Here is a 19,152-nt window from a genome sequence, read left to right on the forward strand (position 1 = left end):
CGCATTTCACCATGCAGATATGTTCGCTGAGGGAAAACAATTGAATAAGCTTGCCTATCATTCAAATCCAAATTCATTTTTGAGGTAACATTTTATTATTGAAACTGGCAATTATAGTTGGAGTGACAATCCCATGGTATTGTCTGAATTAGTTAAAGAAATTTAAGTGAAAAAGTTCTGTTAATTACTGAAAATAATCGGGTAAAACAAGAGGTTTGTCAAAATCTGTGATTTTGACTTTTATTATGACATTAGTGTTCGTACTGGTTCTCTGCATCGCAAGTACCCAAGAGTGACTACTCCATACTCACACTCGGTCTGAACAAATTCTATCAGAGCACCCCTCGAGTTTTTAATCCTAATCGCACGGTTTAAAGCGAATCAAATCACGTTTAACTTATAAACAGTTAATCAAGGCAAGTACAGGGATGCGAAACGAAGAGCATAACAGCAGCATGTAAAGGAGGTTGAAGACAGCATCTAATGACAGTCCTCTAAAAGGACTTTTACGATTAGGATTCTGATGTAGTCAGTCTGGCAACCAATTCCACATTGAATGGTCTATTATGGCTTTTTTTTTTTTTTTTTTTTATATACACAAGCAAACATTGGAAAAACCCTTCGGGCCACGACCAAGGAGCTTGATGCAACCCTGTCATATAATCACGCAATCAGCAATTATGGTTTTGCACAGTATGGCCCCTTAAACATACACTGTATTGTACCACTTCCAACTGGTTTGGAATGCAATGGAATTGTGTAGGCGTGTATGTGTGTAAGTGAGCTTTGATCATGTGCGTGAACCGTATCACGGCCCAAACATGCCTCTGCCAAGATGCAACACAAAGATACTTAAAAGTCCTTCTCCGGCTCTTTGAGTAGGGAGGCAGAGAATGGGTGTCTGAGTAACTGTAGCCTGCAGAGGCTCACAGGGGAACGCACATCGAAAGAAATCTCACCCTAGCCCACTGGTCAGCACCCCAGGGCTCTGGAGCCACAGGGGCCTCTTTAACCCTTCCCCGTTGGTTCCCTGGCTACGACAAAATAAAAAAGTACGATGTTTTTATTTTTCCGCTTCTCGTTATTTTATTTTGTTTTAATATTTTTGAATCATAAAAATGTGTATACCAAATAAAGAAAATGTTAATATGTAAATTCATTCTATCAGCCAAAAATGTGTTTGTTAGGCTACTAGGCACTGTCACGTTCTGTTCACACCTGAGTCAGTACAGCACCCTTTAGTGACCAGTGGCCCATTAGCTAGCCAGCAAGCTAGCTATCGCTGCAAGAAGTAGCCGAGGCTGCACAAATGGCGTTTCAGGGGAGAACTGATAATCAAAGACACTTGGACAAAACCATTTGCGTGCATATCCAACGCTGCTGACTTGCCAGTATGTTTGTTCTGCGAGACAAGTTGCAGAACAACAAAAATTGCAACTTGGAGACACAAAAATATGATTAACAAACTGTTGCCATTATTATTTTTGGAAGCATCCAGGCAGAATCAATCTCTTTATTGTCGGTTTTCCTATGCACTTTATATTGATTAAATAGCTTGCTAAGTCATTTACATGGACCTGTAGCGATACCTTTGGTAAAAGATGCAGTGAAAACAGCCATAGCTTGTTTATCTGTAAATGGTCAATATAGATGGTAGGCTCATTACCTGCATGGAGGCCTTGAATATGTTTTGTGGCTGTGGGCGATCATAAGAAAAAAAAGCCTACCCACCCCTGCCCCGATCCCTAACACATTATGGATATCTGTAGTCCTCCTGATCCATGATTATCTTGAGAAAGATACAGATGATTTGATTCTTTCATTTCTCCATATGAAGTTGTTACACAATCAAATATTTCATGAATGATCTGTGCTTGTGTTTGTATGCTGATCTTTGTACAGCCATAAACCACTAAGTGAGTGTGGGTTGTAGTGCGTGTACTATAAGTGAGGTACATGTCTCTGTTGCAGTACAAGAGTAAGATCAGCGATGAGATGGATCTGAAGAGACGCATCCAGTCCCTGGAGGAGTCCATGGAGCTCCACGAGCGCATGAAGAGGCAAGCCCTGGCTGAGTTCGAGAGCTACCGCCAGCGGGTGGAGGACATGCAACTTTGCACCGAGGCTCAGGTAGATGGACTGATGGATCAGATGGGCGGGAAAAGTGCTGCGTTAACCGGGAATACACCAACCCCCCCCCCATCAACATTGAAATGTGAAAATGAATGTTAAGAAAGTTCACTTTACTGTAACATGCAAATACAGGTTTTGCAAGAGGATAATCTCTATCTTAGGCTAGAGAGCTAAATGTATAAATAAATATAAATATATAAATGAGTAAATATACGCCTGACGGACCAGGCGGAGGTGGTGGTGCGCCCGAGCCCCCACGCACGCCGTCCGAGGTGGGGGGATCTTTTTAATCCATTGGATCTTTCATCGCTTTCATTGCTCCGAGGGGTTTTGTGAGACCCTGTCTATTAGCGTGCCAACATCCGCAGTGGAAAAGAGGTATCAGAGAATTGGAGTGGGGTGTGCCGTGCCGGTTTTCCTGCGTTTTTGTTTTAGACCTATTTATTTTTGTTTGCTGCTTTTAAGAACACATTTTTAAGGGACTTTCCCATTCCGTCCCGTTCCAAAAAAACCTGTGTGTCCGCATTTGCCGCATTACATAACGTATGATGTGCGCGAACCCCCCCCCTTCCCCACCTCGTAAATCGGCAACGGATGCCCCCCTGCGATTGCCGATTGTAATTGTGCACGATGGCCCAAGCCTACTCTAGCTCCCTGATGCGACCAGGATTTTGCACACAGCCTGGTATTTTGGTGTTCACCGTAGTGGCCAGCTTATCGTACAGAGACTACAAACTCTGTACTGGTGTTCTCTGAAGAGTGCTCTACGCTCTGCACAGTTGAAAGGCGATTCATCCAGGGAAGAGACTGCTCGTATTTTCATTCGACTAGCCTGTGCTGTTTAAAAGCGCAATCAGTAACAACGGACCCAGTGATCGCTGGAGGAGGTCACAGAAACTACACCAACACTGCCATATGTAACCGCTCCCCCTCCATCGGGCTTCTTATCCTTCTCAGTAGAGCATTCTTGTGACGCAGGTCATTTGGTTGCTGAATGTTTGGGGATGTACAGTAAAATATACACCCTCAGATTTCCAGCTCCCTGGAAATCTGAGGGTGTATATCTTAAAGGGAAAAGGGATTTTCTTTTCTGAAGAGAGTCCAGTGCAGGCTGCCTGTTTTGAGAGCTTGAAATCTCTGCAACCATCACGGTAACTGACACTGATCAACAACGATTGCGAACCCTCACTAATTTATCCTGGACAATTTTTCGCCTCAAGGAAATATAATATAACTTATTGTACCTTTAAAATAATGTAATTACTATAAACAAAATGGACTACTTCCAAGCTGCGGAAAGGTAGCCTTAGTAGGCAATATGTCAATGGCAAAATAAATGAGAACAACACCAAAGTTAAACCTTCCCTGCCTACTAATAGAACATTTCTTGGGTCACACTGGGATAAGTAGAGTTCATGGTTGTCAGAAATGAGTGCAACTCTCCAATACTGGATTGGTGATTTCAGCGTTATGTCAGTGAAGAAAGAACATTCTGCACTACTTTATACAAAACTGCTGCGAATTTAAAAAAAAAAAGATCATACCAAGCTCCTTGAATGAATGACCACACATTCTGCCCACCTTCTGCTTCCTCGACAGCACACGCAGCGTGTGGTCTCCATGTCCAGGGAGGTGGAGGAGATGCGGCGCTCCTTCGAGGACAAGCTGCGTACTTTCAGCCAGGCCCAGGCCCAGTTCGAACAGGAGAAGAAGGTCGCGCTGGAGGAGCTTAAAGCTCAGCACCGACAGGAGGTTCAGGATCTGCTCCGGAGTCACCAGAGCCAGAACGCCAACTACAGCAAGGACCAGGAAAAGCTGGGACAGCTCCACAAGGCTGAGGTAATGGAACTCAAGTCATTACTTATTGTGTTATTGTTACTCTGCATGTTTATGGGGATACAATCTATTTGAGATGAAAAAGGCTAGAACCTAATCACTAATGAATGAACAAAAACACGCCCACATGATAATGTGCAATAATTTGAGCAATATTAATATTATGCATTGTAAATTACAATATTTAGTCCTGTTACAATAAACAGTTTTTATAAACAACAATTAATATAACATCAACTAATGACCAAAATAGGCTTGTAGTAAAAAAAAATCTGATGCATTTGAGCATAACACAAATTTTATGTAGGACATGTATATGGACAGTAGTGTCCTCCAGTTGTCTTCCACGCAGAATAAAGCATCAACAGAAATGCTTTACTTTGATCGGCTCTGAAATTCAAGTCCTGTCGATTGGTCCCAAAATGTATTCAAATGTTCAGGTCTGTGCGGATCCTGCAAAATCCTGTGCTCACTGTTTCAACTCTACTGATAATGGTTATACTAGCGAAGTGCAGTACATTGTTTAAAAAATGAATGCAAGTAAAAGCATACGTACTAAATTGAAATTGTAGTCAATGAAGTTCTGTTACAGGTGAAAATGTACTTGAGTGCTATAACTGTGGTTAGCGACAATAACTTGTTTTGTACAGATTGGCCTTTTTTTTTTTTTTTCTCTCCACTCTTCACACCTTGTCGGCTGTGTTGATGTGTTGCAGGTGGATTCCCTGACAGAGCGGGTTGACGAACTCAAGCAGGATAAGAAGAGGCTGGTGGAAGAGTATGAAGCCAAGCTCAGCAAGGTACTGCTTCGCTTCAGACTGGTTGTCCATGTCCAGCACCTTTTGTATCTGAATTCACAGCTAATGTTGGGTGCAGACTACACAACTAGCTCTTGTGGGAGCCCAAACTCTGTCCAAAACCGTCACCGAAGCTTGTTAAGTGTGACCGGGTCAGTGACAAGAAGTTAGCCAGTCTTTGAGCTGAACCATACACCTGGATATTTTCAATTGTGTTTGATTTTATCAGCACTTGTCCTCACATATCTTGTAAGGCTTGCGCCTCAATAAGTATACTGATTACAGTGAAATAAATAGAATGCTGGTGTGACTTTGGCCTTAAACTGGTCTTGCTTCCGTGAAATGGCGTCTTCTTTGAGGCCACTCTTTGAGGCCCCTCCCGTCCCACAGGCCCAGGCTTTCTACGAGCGTGAGCTGGAGGCCATGAAGAGGACGCAGCAGCTGACCGCCGATAACCTCCTGGCCTGGAAGCGCACGGAAGCGGAGCTGCGGCGCGAGTTCCAGTCCCAGGAGGCGGCACTCCAGAAGACACTTGGAAAGCTCCGGACGGAGCTGGCCCGTGTGACGGATGAAGCTCGGGAGAATCGTGACAAGTCCTACAGGCTCCAGGGTTCGCTCGCAGCCGCTGAGAACAGCATCAAGGTAACACAAAATAAGGTGGAGGTCCTATCCAATGATCAGCGCTTACTTGTAAAGGAAAAATGTGATATGCTATCAAATTCGTGCATTATTGTAATATGCCATCGAACAGTCAATAATATTATGTGTCTGTCATTAATGGGATGAGGGGGCTTAAACACTCCAAGCGTGGCCACCCTTTGATTTAAGTTCGGAGTGAGGGACAGATAAATGGCAGTTCCTGCCACCACACACCACCCATGTGGTGTTTTCAGGGCCCTCTGGCACAGAGACACAGACGACGGGGGGTTGTAGATATCAGTTTGTTGGAGAGAGGCGGCTAATTAGCCAGGAGCAGATTGAACATGTCATGAAAGTGTGTGTGTGTGTGTGGGTGGGGTTTTAAACCGACTGCTTGTGAGCCCAACCGATGTGCATCAGGTGTGGCTGCTCAAACCACCCCATCCACACACCACACCCTGTAACAAGCAACGAAAGCAGAAGAATAGCATGATAAGCCTCGAGGCAGAATGAATCAAAGCCTTCTGATGTAGCTGATAAATGCAACATGTGCTTAGGTATCAATGTCCCCACAAAGCCTCCGTCTGCAGATTTATCTTTTTTTAATCCTTCAAGGCCTACTGAGACTTATCTCTCATTAAGTGAATTACATATTGACCTTTCTGGGGCTTCTAGTGGCGGCTTTGATCGAAGTTTCATCAAAAGACATATAAAGTGTCTGATAAACTGTCAAGCAAGTCTTTAACAGATAATTATCGCAGCTGACACAAACAAACAACACCAGAGGAAATAGTTTTTCACAGAGCAGAGGTGTTGCTGTGATGCCAAGACATCAGGGGCTTAGCCCAACCAGGCTCTTCTCATTTTGCCGTTCTGGGGTACTGTCAGGGGTGGGGGGTATTAGAGACTGACGGAGAAAGTGTCCCCATTAGGCACGGTGCTTGTTTAATTCCAAAAGGAAACGGAGTGAAATAAAATAATCTACTTCTAAAATAACAACACACTGTGTTGTGTGCCGATCACGGGCACACCATTGCTGGTGCGCCGTGGGCACCGTCATCGCAGGAGCGATCAGGGCACAGAGCCCGCGATGCGTGGCTATTTTAGATTGGGGGCTATTCATTAAACAATGGGGGCTAAAGCCCCCAATGCCCAACCCTAACACTGTCCTGGAGTCTGCAGACACGGTTACAAGGATGACTTGCAGAAAATCTGGTTGAAAGAAAAAAAGACCCTCAGAAGATATGAGGTCTACTGGCGGTTTTCAAGGGAGAAACAGTTTGATGATTCCCACAAAGAGCAAGAGGCCACTTCTGCAGGGAGCTCAATTAAGAAACGGAGCGGCACAGGGACAAACAGCAGAGCGCAGATCACGGGCGTCCTGATCCCGGGCATGCCGAGGACGCGTTCCACATGAATATGCATATATCTTGCCCAAAAAAAACGATACCTCAATGGCCATTCACACTTTCACACCAAAAAAAGGTGCCTGATAAAAAGGGCTCCATGGACATCAAGGGGAGAAGGGGCAGGTGCATCCGGCACCCTCTGCACGTGCCTGCATGAGTGCGATGGGGTTTCTGCCCCCCAGTGTCTGCTCCACTGACTTCCCAAGCTTAACATGCGGGAGACCTTCAAAGGTGGCTGGGCCACTCAGTGCCCTCAACGGTATTTATGATTAACACAAATGTACAAGACTGCTGTCCTTCTTGTGCCCTTGAAGGGAAACCGTATACCTGGTCTTTTAACTACTTATGGGGCCAATCAACATGTGTTGCATACATACAGTGGAATGCAGAATGCATAAAAAAAATGCACGTTACAATGAATATATAATGAACGTGAAGATGACCCCACCTCTAAACTGTCAACTATGACAACTTCCTGCAAAATGTAGTGCAAGATATGGTATGACGTTTTTTTATTATAGTATTGACATAAACTAAGTTCACTGGATGTGTTCTCAGATAATAATATTTCAGAAATCAAAACTTTCCCCAACCCCAATTGAACATGCACCTGCCACATGGTCAGGGAGGTCCGCATCCACACACACACACACACACACACACACACACACACACACACACACACACACACACACACACACACACAGTACTGTATTATCATAGTGTAGTGGTTCCATTGTCTCTCTCTCTCTCTAGCTCTCCCTCCCTCTGGAGCAGCAGCGGTAATTTAGTCTGCGCCCGACCGTTTGCTGTGATTGGAAGAGGAGAAATTGCCTCTCAATCTTCCCCACAAAGGAAGAAGAGTTAAAGTGCATATTATCGCACACCGCAGACTTCTTGTGATTTGCATATCTGCTCATTCTTTGAAAATGCTCTTATCGGTTGTCTTTGTGTCTGTGTGTCTGTGTGTTTGTGTTTGTATGTGTTGATGGACACATGTGCGACTCTGCCACTGCACTGATTCTTCTGTGAATGAGCAGGCGCTGAAGCGTCGCAGATCGTGATCAGTTGAATTCAATACGAAATATCATGCCTGCGGTAAATGCTGATGTGACTATATGGAAAGAATGACTTCAGCGAATGTGTATGGGTGTTTTTCGGAGACGTTCTCTTGGTGTTTTGCTTTTATACTTTTACGATTTTGTGTTTAACGTCATGTGTCCACTGGTGGGCAGTGTCAAATTTATTAAACCACAATGTACAGAAAACATAGAAGAAGTACAGGGTATTTGTAACTGTTATTTGAAAACTTTAGAGCTAAAAAATATATTGATATGAAAATATACACCGATCAGCCACAACACCACCACTAATAACCACTAATATCATGTAGGTCCCCATCATGCCATCAAAACAGCTCTGACCTGTCGAGGCATGGACTCCATAAGACCTCTGAAGGTGTCCTGTGGTATCTGGCACCAAGACGTTAGCAGCAGATCCTTTAAGTCCTGGAAGTTGTGAGGTGAGGCCTCCATGGATCAGGCTTGTTGTTCCAGCACATCCCACAGATGCTTGATTGGATCGGACCCTAACCCTGGCCATCCACATGATGTAAAAGAATGTGTGATTCATCAGACCAGGCCACCACCTTCATCCATTGCTCCATGGTCCAGTTCTGACGCTCACGTGCCCATTGTAAGCACTTTCAGCGGTGGTCAAGGGTCAGCATGGGACTGGTCCGTGGCTACACAGCCCTATACACAGAAGTTGTGATACACTGTGTGTTCTGACACCTTTCTATCATAGCAGCATTAACTTTTTCAGCAATTTGTGCTACAGTAGCTCTTCTGTGGGATCGGTCCAGACGGGCTGGACTTCGCTTCCCACGTGCATCATTGAACCTTGGGCTCCCATGACCCTGTCGCTGGTTCACTGGTTGTCCTACCTTGGACCACCTTTGGTAGGTACTAACCACTGCATACCTGGAACACCCCACAAGACCTGCTGTTTTGGAGATGCTCTGACCCAGTCGTCTAGCCATCACAATTTGGCCCTTGTTAAAGTCACTCAGATCCTTATGCTTCTCCATTTTCCTACTTCCAACACATCAACTTCAAGAACTGACTGTTCACTTGCTGCCTAATATGCCCCACCCCTTGACAGGTGCCACTGGAACAAAATGAGCAATGATTTTCATTTCACCCGTCAGTGGTTTTAATGTTGTGGCTGACCGGTGTAAATCCATGCTCGAACCTCATCCGCAAGTCACGCTTCTATCTGCTATATATTTTTTTTCCATTTCGAACCCGCCTCCCAACAGAAAGTAGGACAATTCAGATTTGGGAGGTGTGCGCGTCAGCTCCTCTGCCACCTACAGTTACCCCAAAGCCCCCTTTGCTGCGTAGCTCCACAGAGACGTTGACACATACCTACACCAAAGCATAATCCAGGCTTTAGAAGCACTTAACATTTCACCACCACATCGCATGATGTTCATTGTGGGTCCTTCGCTGTGCTTGTGGTGTTGTCCAGGATCTGGCCAAGCAGGTGGACGATGTGACGCAGGACTCTGAGATTGTGGAGATCCGTCAGAAGGAAGCAGAGTGTGAACTGGAGGCGGCCAGAGACAGAGTCCAGCAGCAGGCCACTGAAATACTGCTCAAAGCCAGTAAGATCTGTCTATCTTTCTCTCTGTCTATCCGTCTGTCTGTCTCTGTGTCTCTCTGTCTCTTTGATACCGCTTTGCTTTTCATTCTGTTTTATTCCTCTTGGTGACTAAACCTGCTTTGACATATGCACACAACCAGAGATTGTCCATGTCAGACGCGTTTACGCCACCTGGAAACACTCTGGTTGGTTTACGCAAGGGGCGGAGCCTGGGGAGAGCGTGCAGGAGGCAGGACGTGGCACAGCGATGCCATGACGCTGCAGAGTTTTAGCACACCCAAGATCTTTTTTGACGTTGATACGCCATGTATTTGGACATACAGTAATATAAACGAAAAAGTGGAAAGGAATATTAAGCAAAGCAGAAAGGAGTACGAAGCAGCTATGCTCCGTGCACAGAGATCCGCACAAAGGTAAATGACTGGTGCAGAGGGACGCCATCAACACGCTCGCTGTGAATGCTCCAGACAATCACCTGCTCTGTTCACACATTAGCTCAATTGGACATTACGCAGACTTTGTACTAGGGTGCTGGCTGGGTAAAGTCCGGGTAATGTCCGGTCCAAATGATTGGGTCATTTGCGTTCACACATACAGCTCCTCCGGGTAATGTCCGGATAATTTCAGTGTTGCGTTGCATGTGTGAAAGAGCTATAGTGAATCAGTTCTCAGCACTGTTGCCTCACAAGAAGTGGTCTTCGAGGTTTCGAACCTGACTGGGGGTAGGTTTGCTGCCCACTGCTCCTAAAAAAGTTTGTACTGGTCAAAAGCAGATGATAAATTCCCCCACTGGAATCAAAGCAATATAATTAAATTTTGTTTTGCAACACATTTGCATTTAAACACCATAGTCACTAAGGGATGTGGGTCCATTTCTTTTTTTTTTCCGGAAGCATCATTCTTCACAATTACGGAGTACAATATTTTCTCAGCGATTGGACGATTACTCCCACAAGGAACAAACACAGTGTTATACAATCATTTTCCGAAGGCTTGTGTTAGTTTTTTTGTCATGATGTTTCAACTGGGAGAGTTTCCTTGGAAACATGAATGGGTTGATAATTTCAAAAGACCAGAACAAACATACAGTATATTGACATCATAAAAAAATGACGTCACATAATAAAAACTCTTATGTTTTAAATTCTTATGGAGGTCATAGTTATTGCAAACACATACCTACAGTACCATTAGTGTTAAAATAAATTCCATTATTGGTCCAAATTGAGATTATAGCAGATTTGTGTTCAAGTTGTTTTCTGTCTGTAAACGTATTTTCAAAACGGAGTTTGATCTCGAAATATTGGATAAAAAAGTTGAGGCTACGTGACCCATTAGCTGAGTTACTCCCCCACAAGTTGTTGAACAAACGGCGATCTTAGGGCTCCCTTTGATGCAGCTCATCCTTCGATATTCAGAGTGATTCCGTTTTGATAAAGTAAGGTTATAAATTGTATCTACTCAGAAATGACTACAGCGCATCTTCTTCGTGTGATAAAAATCTGTTGCGCTGACGCCGCCTCAGAGGACAGGACGAACAAGAGCTGACGTCACTTCCGTAAACAATGTTTTAAAGAAACAACCACAAATAAACACCAGAAGCAAGAATTGTCACTTCTCTGTGAAAACATCATCTCTGTGTTGTGATGGATTATGAGAAGAGGGTGGCAGAATCATTTAGCAGAACTGGCAGCAGAAGGTGGCGGAGTGGGGTGCTCCCAGAAAACAAGAATTCACAAAATGCAAATGGCTGAAAGGACCCCACTATTTGCATTCTGGGTATTGCTGTCCCCTCGTGATAGGTTTTAATGCATGCAATCTGAAATGGACCACTGTCTTAAAAAATCATTGTTGTAAAACAGTATAGGCAGGAAAATGGGAATGTTTAGAAGTTAACGAATAATAGAGGGCTCATGCTAGTATAGTTAGCATGACTAGAATGAAAAAAAAAAAATTAAATTAAAGGATTTACTTGAATTATACATTTTCCAATATTTAGTTTTATAAATGAACGATTTAAATATTATTTCAGAAAAACACATTCCACATTATACCATTGAATGAGTGCAGCACTATCCAAGTGTAACCATTTAAAGCACTAATTGTGTTTCTAAATGGTTATTTTGTGCTGCAAAAGTCTGGAAATTCTTCTAAAACTTTATAACCTGATTTCTTAGAACTGGTGTTTCTAAAACATTAATCTTTAATAAGTCATAGCTTTCAAAATATTTGCTTGATTCCCACAAGTGATACCTTGTTTTGAAGCTCTGATTCTACACTTTCCCATGACGTGAAACAAACAAAAATGTCAAATTTCGAGATGTGACCCTAAAGTATGTGGCAGGGTCATATGCTCACAATATTATGAGAACAGTGTTTAATTGACAGACGAGAAACTGAATAAGAAAATCTGTGTATTAAATCTCTTTGTTTAATGGATTTCTGTTGCAAACAAATGTGTCTAAAGCGATGAAAAACATACGTTACAAAACATACAAATGAAGCCAGTGATGACCAGCTAAGCATCCAAAATCTTTACCCCTGTGAATGTGGTAGGTCAGATTGGCAGCCTTCAGGCCACCCAGATGACCCAGGAAGCGGCCATCAGGGATCTGGAGAGCGAGCGCAGCCGGCTGAAAGACAAGGTGGTCCGTCTGGAGGAAGAGAGAGGGGCCCTGCAGACCAAGAGCCAAGCTGTGGAAGAGAGGCATAAACAGCAGATCCACTCCCTGGAAAAGGTGTGTTCTTCTCTACATGTGTGCACGGAAAATTAAAGGGATACATACCCAGATTCAGATAGAAAGGCCAACACCCATTTAATTCCTGTGTGTGCAGTTCAGAGATAGCTGCATGCAAGGGGCTGCATGCTGACTGTGCTCGCTCAATGCATGGCTGCAGAGGGAAGCGACTAGCCTAGCTCCTCAAACAAGGCAAATAGACCTTCAAGCATCTCAAAAGCTGAGGTTTTTTACGCAATACGGCTTCAGCTTTATGTTTGTTAAAGATGAGATGTTGTATAAAAAGTACTAATTTGCTTTTGCTTTTATATAATATATATATATTGTGACACAATGCCTTTTTTTTTTTTCTTTCTTTATTTTTCACGTGCCTGACAGGAAGGTTTTTCTTTTTCTGGAAAACCAGAGATTTTGCTGGACATTGCGCTTAAGGTTGCCATATAGTTCTGTGCAATTACCTAAATGTGTCATTTTAAATATATGAGAGGGTATTGTGACTTGTGTGATGTGATGTTCCCTTCACATTATTGTTATACTTAATTGTTCATTTTCTTCAAGATGTATTTGTGATTTAAAGTGATGGGCATGTGTTCCCTACCTCAATATCCGTACGCAAACGTCTGCAGTAGAATGGGTCAAACTAAAGAGCTCAGTGACTTTTAATGTGGCACTGTCATAGGGCGCCATCTTTCCAACAAATCACTTTTTCAAATTTCTTCTCTGCCTGACGTCACACACAAGCTCACAGAACAAACAACTGCTGAGTGCTGACGCATGTCGCATGTAAAAATGGTCTGTCTTCAGTTGCAGCAATCACTACAGAGTTCCAAAGTGCCTCTGGAAATAACGTCAGCACAATTACTGTTCCGTTGTGAGCGTCTTCGGGTACTTGTATTTGATGGTGTGGCTATTTCAGGTCCGCCTCAATCCTGGGGCAGCGTTTATCTGAGTGCAGTCCACCATGGGGTGTAATGTAGGTCCCTATTCTGCTGTGTAAAATTTCACAATTGAACAGAATGATCTGACATTGATAAAAAAAACAACCTGTTTGATGTCCCATGAATGAAATATATACATTTGGAAGTTTTAACGGGCTCATTTAACACACTTCACAGCACACTGTGGCTTTGGTCAAATTTTCAGCCTCTCTGTTTGAAACGGCCACCTTCTTAAAAGAGTACAATCCAATGCACACAATTCACACAATAGTTAAGGATGTTCTATTAAAATGCACGCCATTATTCCAACAGAAGTATTCCAGCGCCGCATTGAGACTCATAGGCTTCCTGCACTCAATTAAAAGAAATGAAATAATCCCTTATGCGTACTTATTTATGCAGACAGTAATAAACCACAGATCAGCTGGCCTATAAGCACATTGCAATTATAATTAAGAAGATAACAACACAAACACATGCAGACAATTTAATTAAAATTTCAAAATAAAAAAGTCACCGGTATGAGAGAATTAAAAAGGAGCCATTAGCATATGGAACTCTCGGGCTAGGAAGAAAGCATTAGTTGCCACGGTAACCTAGTAGGGATTTTTTTTAGCTGGCTCTCAGGAACAGTTTAATCTGAAAAGTTATCCAGACTAGCGGAAATAAGCATCACTTACGCTGTGATATGCTTTTGGGAATACGCCCCTAGGATTTAGATAAATTAGGTACGGTGGCCCTGAGAGCTCGACGCAATGCAACGCAAGAAAACACGTGCCAATAGACAAAACATAAGCAAATTATGAAAAACACAATCGCATCAACAGAAAACACAACCGCATTAACAGGAAAGGTTGAAGAAAAAGTTGTATTTGCGTTATTTCTGGCACCTGGGCGGGCAGCTCAGGTAGTCTCGGGGGTCCTAGTGCCCGTCAAGCTCGGTATGAATCTCCGCAAATGTGAAATATAAACAACGAACGCTAATCTCACAAACTAATCCCACTACGTTCATAAACAAACAGACTTCAAATGAAAAGCCAAGATTCACTGTAACCCATTCAGTTTCATGCAGGTTGATATATTCCACAATTTGTAGTTTCAGTGACAGAAAGTCAGGAGAGTGCTGCTTTCGGTAGCGCGTCGACAAAATGACCAATCGACAAAATGACATGACGCTTTCGCGAAGATTTCGTGACAGTGACGTGTTCACTTCTGGTGTGGCCCAGGGTTTAGGCTACGTTCACACGTTCTTAGTGCTCAATTTTCGGAAGTTATCGCTCAGCTCCGATTTTTTTTTTGTTTGGCTGTTCATATTATTTTTTAAATGTGACCAACATCAGATTCCAGTGTGAACTGGTCACGGTCCTGAACTGACCCGCATGCGCAGAAGTAACAAAGACGGAAGTGAACATGGCAGGCAAATGCACGTGGTTGTCGGGCGGCGTGGGACTGTGTACCTTGGCTCAAGCTCGCGGATGAAATCTTTAAATCCAGACAGGGCCACGGTGCTTTTTTTGTTTTGTTCAATGAGGAAATGTAGTAAAATAAAATACATTTAAAATAAAAACACAATGTGCTTAAATTGCACCCTGATCGCTCCCTCAGGGGACCGTGAATATTTTGTGCGCTGAGGTTGGGAACCCGTGGGAACCCCTGCCATAGAGTGACGTAAAAGTCACATGAATTCCGATTTGACTGTTCAGACAGAGGTCACATTGCAAAAAATTAGACCTGTGTCTGGTTTAGGACCACATATGAAAGTGGCCCAATTCCGAATTGAAAAGATCAGATTCCATGTGATTTGTGCTGTTCACACTGTCATGAAAATAACAGATCTGCGGGATGGGTGGGGTGCAGGCTATGTGGGTGGGGATGGGAGTCCTGCCGGCTCGCCCATGAGGCGGACGGCTCGGGCGGGGTGTCGGTCTGTCGCCGTGGGACCGGGATCCAGGCCTGTGGTCCATGCCTTGCGCCAGCGACCCGGCTTCTGTGCCTGTGGCTGCGTCTTGGGCCTGCACCTGTGGGTTGGTAGTATGTGTGCGCCCCTGGGGTGCGGGGTCTCCTCGTGCTCCCTGGGACTGAGTAATGCTCCTCGGGGCTGGGTGTGGGGGTTGCTCCACGGCCCTCTAGCTTCTCTGGGGGCCCGGGGGTCTTATGTGGCCGCAGGGCAGGGTGCTCGGGGCTTTCCTGCAGCCGTCGGGTGTCTACAGATCTGCAGAGTTCAGGGGGCTTCGGGGCCCTTTCCGCTGCTTGAAGGCGCCACGACATAATTCCGACCTTCTACACCAGTACCGATGGGGATAAGTCATGTACACTTACTGGTGGACATCTTACACACACACACAAACACATACAGGCGGTCCCATCACAAACACACACACCACCACACCTGCTTGGAGTGCACCCCAGCACCCTCCTGGTTGCATTCCTCTCCTTTCCTCCCTCATTTGCTGCCATAATTATGACAGGAAGAGGCCACGTGACCAGTTGTAGTTCCAGTTTTCCTGGACCTAATTCAGTTTTTCAATACATGTTGTCATCCAATGTTTATGTTTTTGTGTAAATGTTGTTTGTTTCTATGTTTAATTGTCTCACCCGTGGTGATTCTCCCCCTCTTGGAGTAGTGATCTGTTGTTTATAGACCCAAACATGATAAATAGTTCTCCAAAGAGGGAGGTTGGTGGTGGCTCTCAAAAAAATAAAAAATAAATAAAAATTGATCTGAGTCACATATGAGCAAAACAAATTGGGCCACTTTGGCCTTCTGTGTGAACGTAGCATTTGCCAATACGAACATTTGTTCACATTGGAATTGTTTCTTACTGGCACATGACTGAACTTCGATGGAGGATAGTTTTTCCACATTCAAATGTGAGTCATTTTTTATGTATTTATACGGGACTTTTCAACACGCATCATATTTTAGACAGAAGTATGTTTTTAAGACTGTTTGTGATAACAATGGAAGTGAATGGAGAGCAGTTAAAATAAAACCATTCCTCTCCACACAGTAACTGCAGAAGCTACTGGCTTACGTGAGTGGCAGTATAGACTTATATGGCAGTAAGGAACACAGACATAACTTCTGGATCGCTATAAGTAGAATTAGAGAGACCGAGAGAAAAAATGGAGTGCAATGCATTCACTACGTAATGGTCAGTGAGTCCCACACATGCATACACTATTCAGTCACCTCCTCCATCCTCGACTGCTGCAACCCACTCAGCTCTACTGAATGGGACTGGTATGCCTTCCAACTATACAGCCATTCATGTTAGCTCCATTGCTACACCTTATATTCAGTGTTCAAAGCATACTGTAGCTTCTTCAAATCTAATTACAGTCCCAGACCACTTCCCCCTTATTGCATAAATCTGTTTCTAACCCGCACACTTTTAAAAATAGAAAAGATCTGGGTCTAATTCATCTGAATATTAGAAGTCTTCTTCAATATCAAAAATTGGATCATCTCAATATTCTGGTTCCTCAAACGGACCCTGATATATTGGTGCTGACTGAAACTTGGCTGAAGAAAAATATCAGACATTCCAAGGTTTCTTTAAATTAAGTATAATTTGTTTAGAATAGACAGATGGACGGGAAGATGGGGTGGCCATTTTTAATTAAATCATGTCTTTCGGATCTTAATGATGTCACTGTACAGAAATGTTTTCAATTTATTGCTCTGAAGGTCAATTTAGAGCCCAATAATTAAATTGCCGTGGTTGGGATTTATAGACCTCCCTCTGCTGAATCTGTCACCATTGATAAATTGGCAGATCTGATTGCTCAATATAGTCATTTGGAGATGATAGTCTTGGGTGATTTTAATTTAAATTGGTTGACTTATGTGTCTGATTATTGGAGAGCGGTGTGTGGTTATCTCAACCTAACTCAACTGATAACTGACCCTACCAGGCCTGATCTCAGACATATTTCTAAGTCAACATAAATTGATCTGATCTTATCCACTGGGAGTGATACAATTGTTGCTTCTGGTGTCTTTGACCTTGGAATAAGTGACTATTGCCCCATAGGCTACATTAGGGCAAGAGCATAACTTTGGTGGCATTTCTTTGGTAAGAGAGTGGCGGGGAATGTGTCCCCATCACACGCGGTTCTTGTTTCGTTACATAAGGAAACAAAGTCAAATAAAATAACCTACTTCGAAAATAAAAACACACTATTTTGCGCGCACATCACGGGCCCCCCCATTGCGAGAGCGCTGCAGGCACAGTCGGTACCTTCAGAGAGGGAGCGATCAGGGCGCAGAACTGAGATTATTTAAAATGATATAGTTACGTTTACAATGATATTTTGAGGGGGACAACTCTCCGTTTTTTCCCAGGAAGGGAGAGGGGGGACTGGACGCCTCTGTTTCAATTTCAGCCCCTGCATTAGGGATACACAACTAAAGAAGGTTTGATAGCAAGTTGTTGTCAAGAGAATTTTTTTCAATTTTAATGGGCAGGCCTTCTTACTTGAGCTTTGTCATAGTGACATTTCAAACACATTAGAAATCCCGGACGTTAATCAAGCATTGTATCATTTTATAAATACCTTCAACTCAGTGGTTAACAAACATGCCCCATTTAAAAAAGCAAATAACTAATGATAGCTCTAGTCCTTGGGTCACCTCTGAACTATCATCTTTGTTCTGATTAAAGAATAAGGTTTGGGTCCCGGCTAGAAAATCTGGAGAACCTTCCCACTGGCTTGCTTTTAGGCATTTTAGAAATCAGAGGAAGTCAGTGAGGAAAGCTGAATCTTTAGTTGTTATTCAAATACAGCCAAATTCTCAGGGTAGTGAAAGTAACTAAGAATAAATATGCAGTTTCCCTGCCAACACATTCTGGTCATTGTGTAATATCTGATCACAAGGAAATATGCAGAGCTTTTTAATGGACATTTTGCTGCAGCTGGTCACCGTTTTGAAAATGGGAGCATGTGATCTGGTGAATCGATGAGTAATCGAGAAGTGGATGTCCCTGTACATACTGTAAATCATGTCCCTCAGTTTGCCCTCCATCTTCTCACTGCTGATGTAGTTATTGCCATGAACTGGAGAAGACAGTCTGGACCCTTTCTTTCTCCAGCTCTCTGCCTTGATGATTTCTGAATATATAACACATAGTATTCGTTCAACCATTTCATCGGGTATAATTCCCAAAGTGTGGAAAGTTGCTTACGTTACTCCATTGCATAAAGGAGGAGAAAATACTGATCGTAGTAACTATCGTCCCATCTCAAAATTGTCCTGTCTTTCTGAACTACTTGAATCAATAGTAAACAATCAACTCAAGACTTTTGTAGCTCAGTATTCTGTTTTGGGCTCTCACCAGTCTGGGTCCAGGGCTAACCACAGCACCATCTCTGCCACATCTCTTATTTTAAATGATATTGTGACAGCGGTGGATCGAAAGAAACATTGTGCTGCTCTCTCAAAAGCCTTTGATACAGTTGATCATTCCCTGCTCTTACATAGACTGCTAAGTATTGGATGTGACCCTAATGCTTATTGATAGTCGCAAAAATACCTCTCTGATAGACAGCAGTGCGTGAAAACGGGTAATGTTCAATCTGCATTTTCATCGATAACAAAAGGTGTCCCTCAATGTTCGGTTTTTTGCATCGATCCTTTTCACAATTTATATCAATTATATTGTCCTGTCTTCGAATACCTGTAGTGTCCATCTGTATGCAGATTACACTATTTTGTATGCTTGGGCTGACTCCATACAATTGGCTATTGACAACGTTCTTTTAATGTTCTTCAAGAGGCACTTAACGATCTCAAACTTGTGTTAAATGCTGAAAAAACTAAATATATGCTATTCACAAGAGCTAAGGAAATCGACCGTAGCAAACTTCATATGAGCACTTTACTCAGTACAGCTATTGAAAGAGTCCCATACTATAAATATTAAGGCATCTGGATTGAAGATTAACTAAGCTTTTAAAGTTCATATTGATAAACTGGTTGAAAAGCTGCGGC

At 43.2% G+C, this 19,152-nt stretch overlaps 1 protein-coding gene across 1 annotated transcript in view; it reads left to right on the forward strand.

Moving 5' to 3' along the window:
• fam184ab (family with sequence similarity 184 member Ab) overlaps positions 1–19,152 on the forward strand; it is a gene marked incomplete at both ends in the record, with an annotated part of 132,463 nt that overhangs the window by 62,521 nt on the left and 50,790 nt on the right. The window contains 6 exons of the mRNA XM_080019056.1: positions 1,972–2,130; positions 3,733–3,972; positions 4,686–4,769; positions 5,157–5,408; positions 9,347–9,482; positions 12,038–12,219. Coding sequence (XP_079875182.1) covers positions 1,972–2,130; positions 3,733–3,972; positions 4,686–4,769; positions 5,157–5,408; positions 9,347–9,482; positions 12,038–12,219 — 1,053 coding nt within the window. The remainder of the gene's footprint in view (positions 1–1,971; positions 2,131–3,732; positions 3,973–4,685; positions 4,770–5,156; positions 5,409–9,346; positions 9,483–12,037; positions 12,220–19,152) is intronic.

This window comes from Zeus faber (assembly GCF_960531495.2).
Source record: "Zeus faber genome assembly, chromosome: 2".
Classification (NCBI taxonomy): Eukaryota; Metazoa; Chordata; class Actinopteri; order Zeiformes; family Zeidae; genus Zeus; species Zeus faber.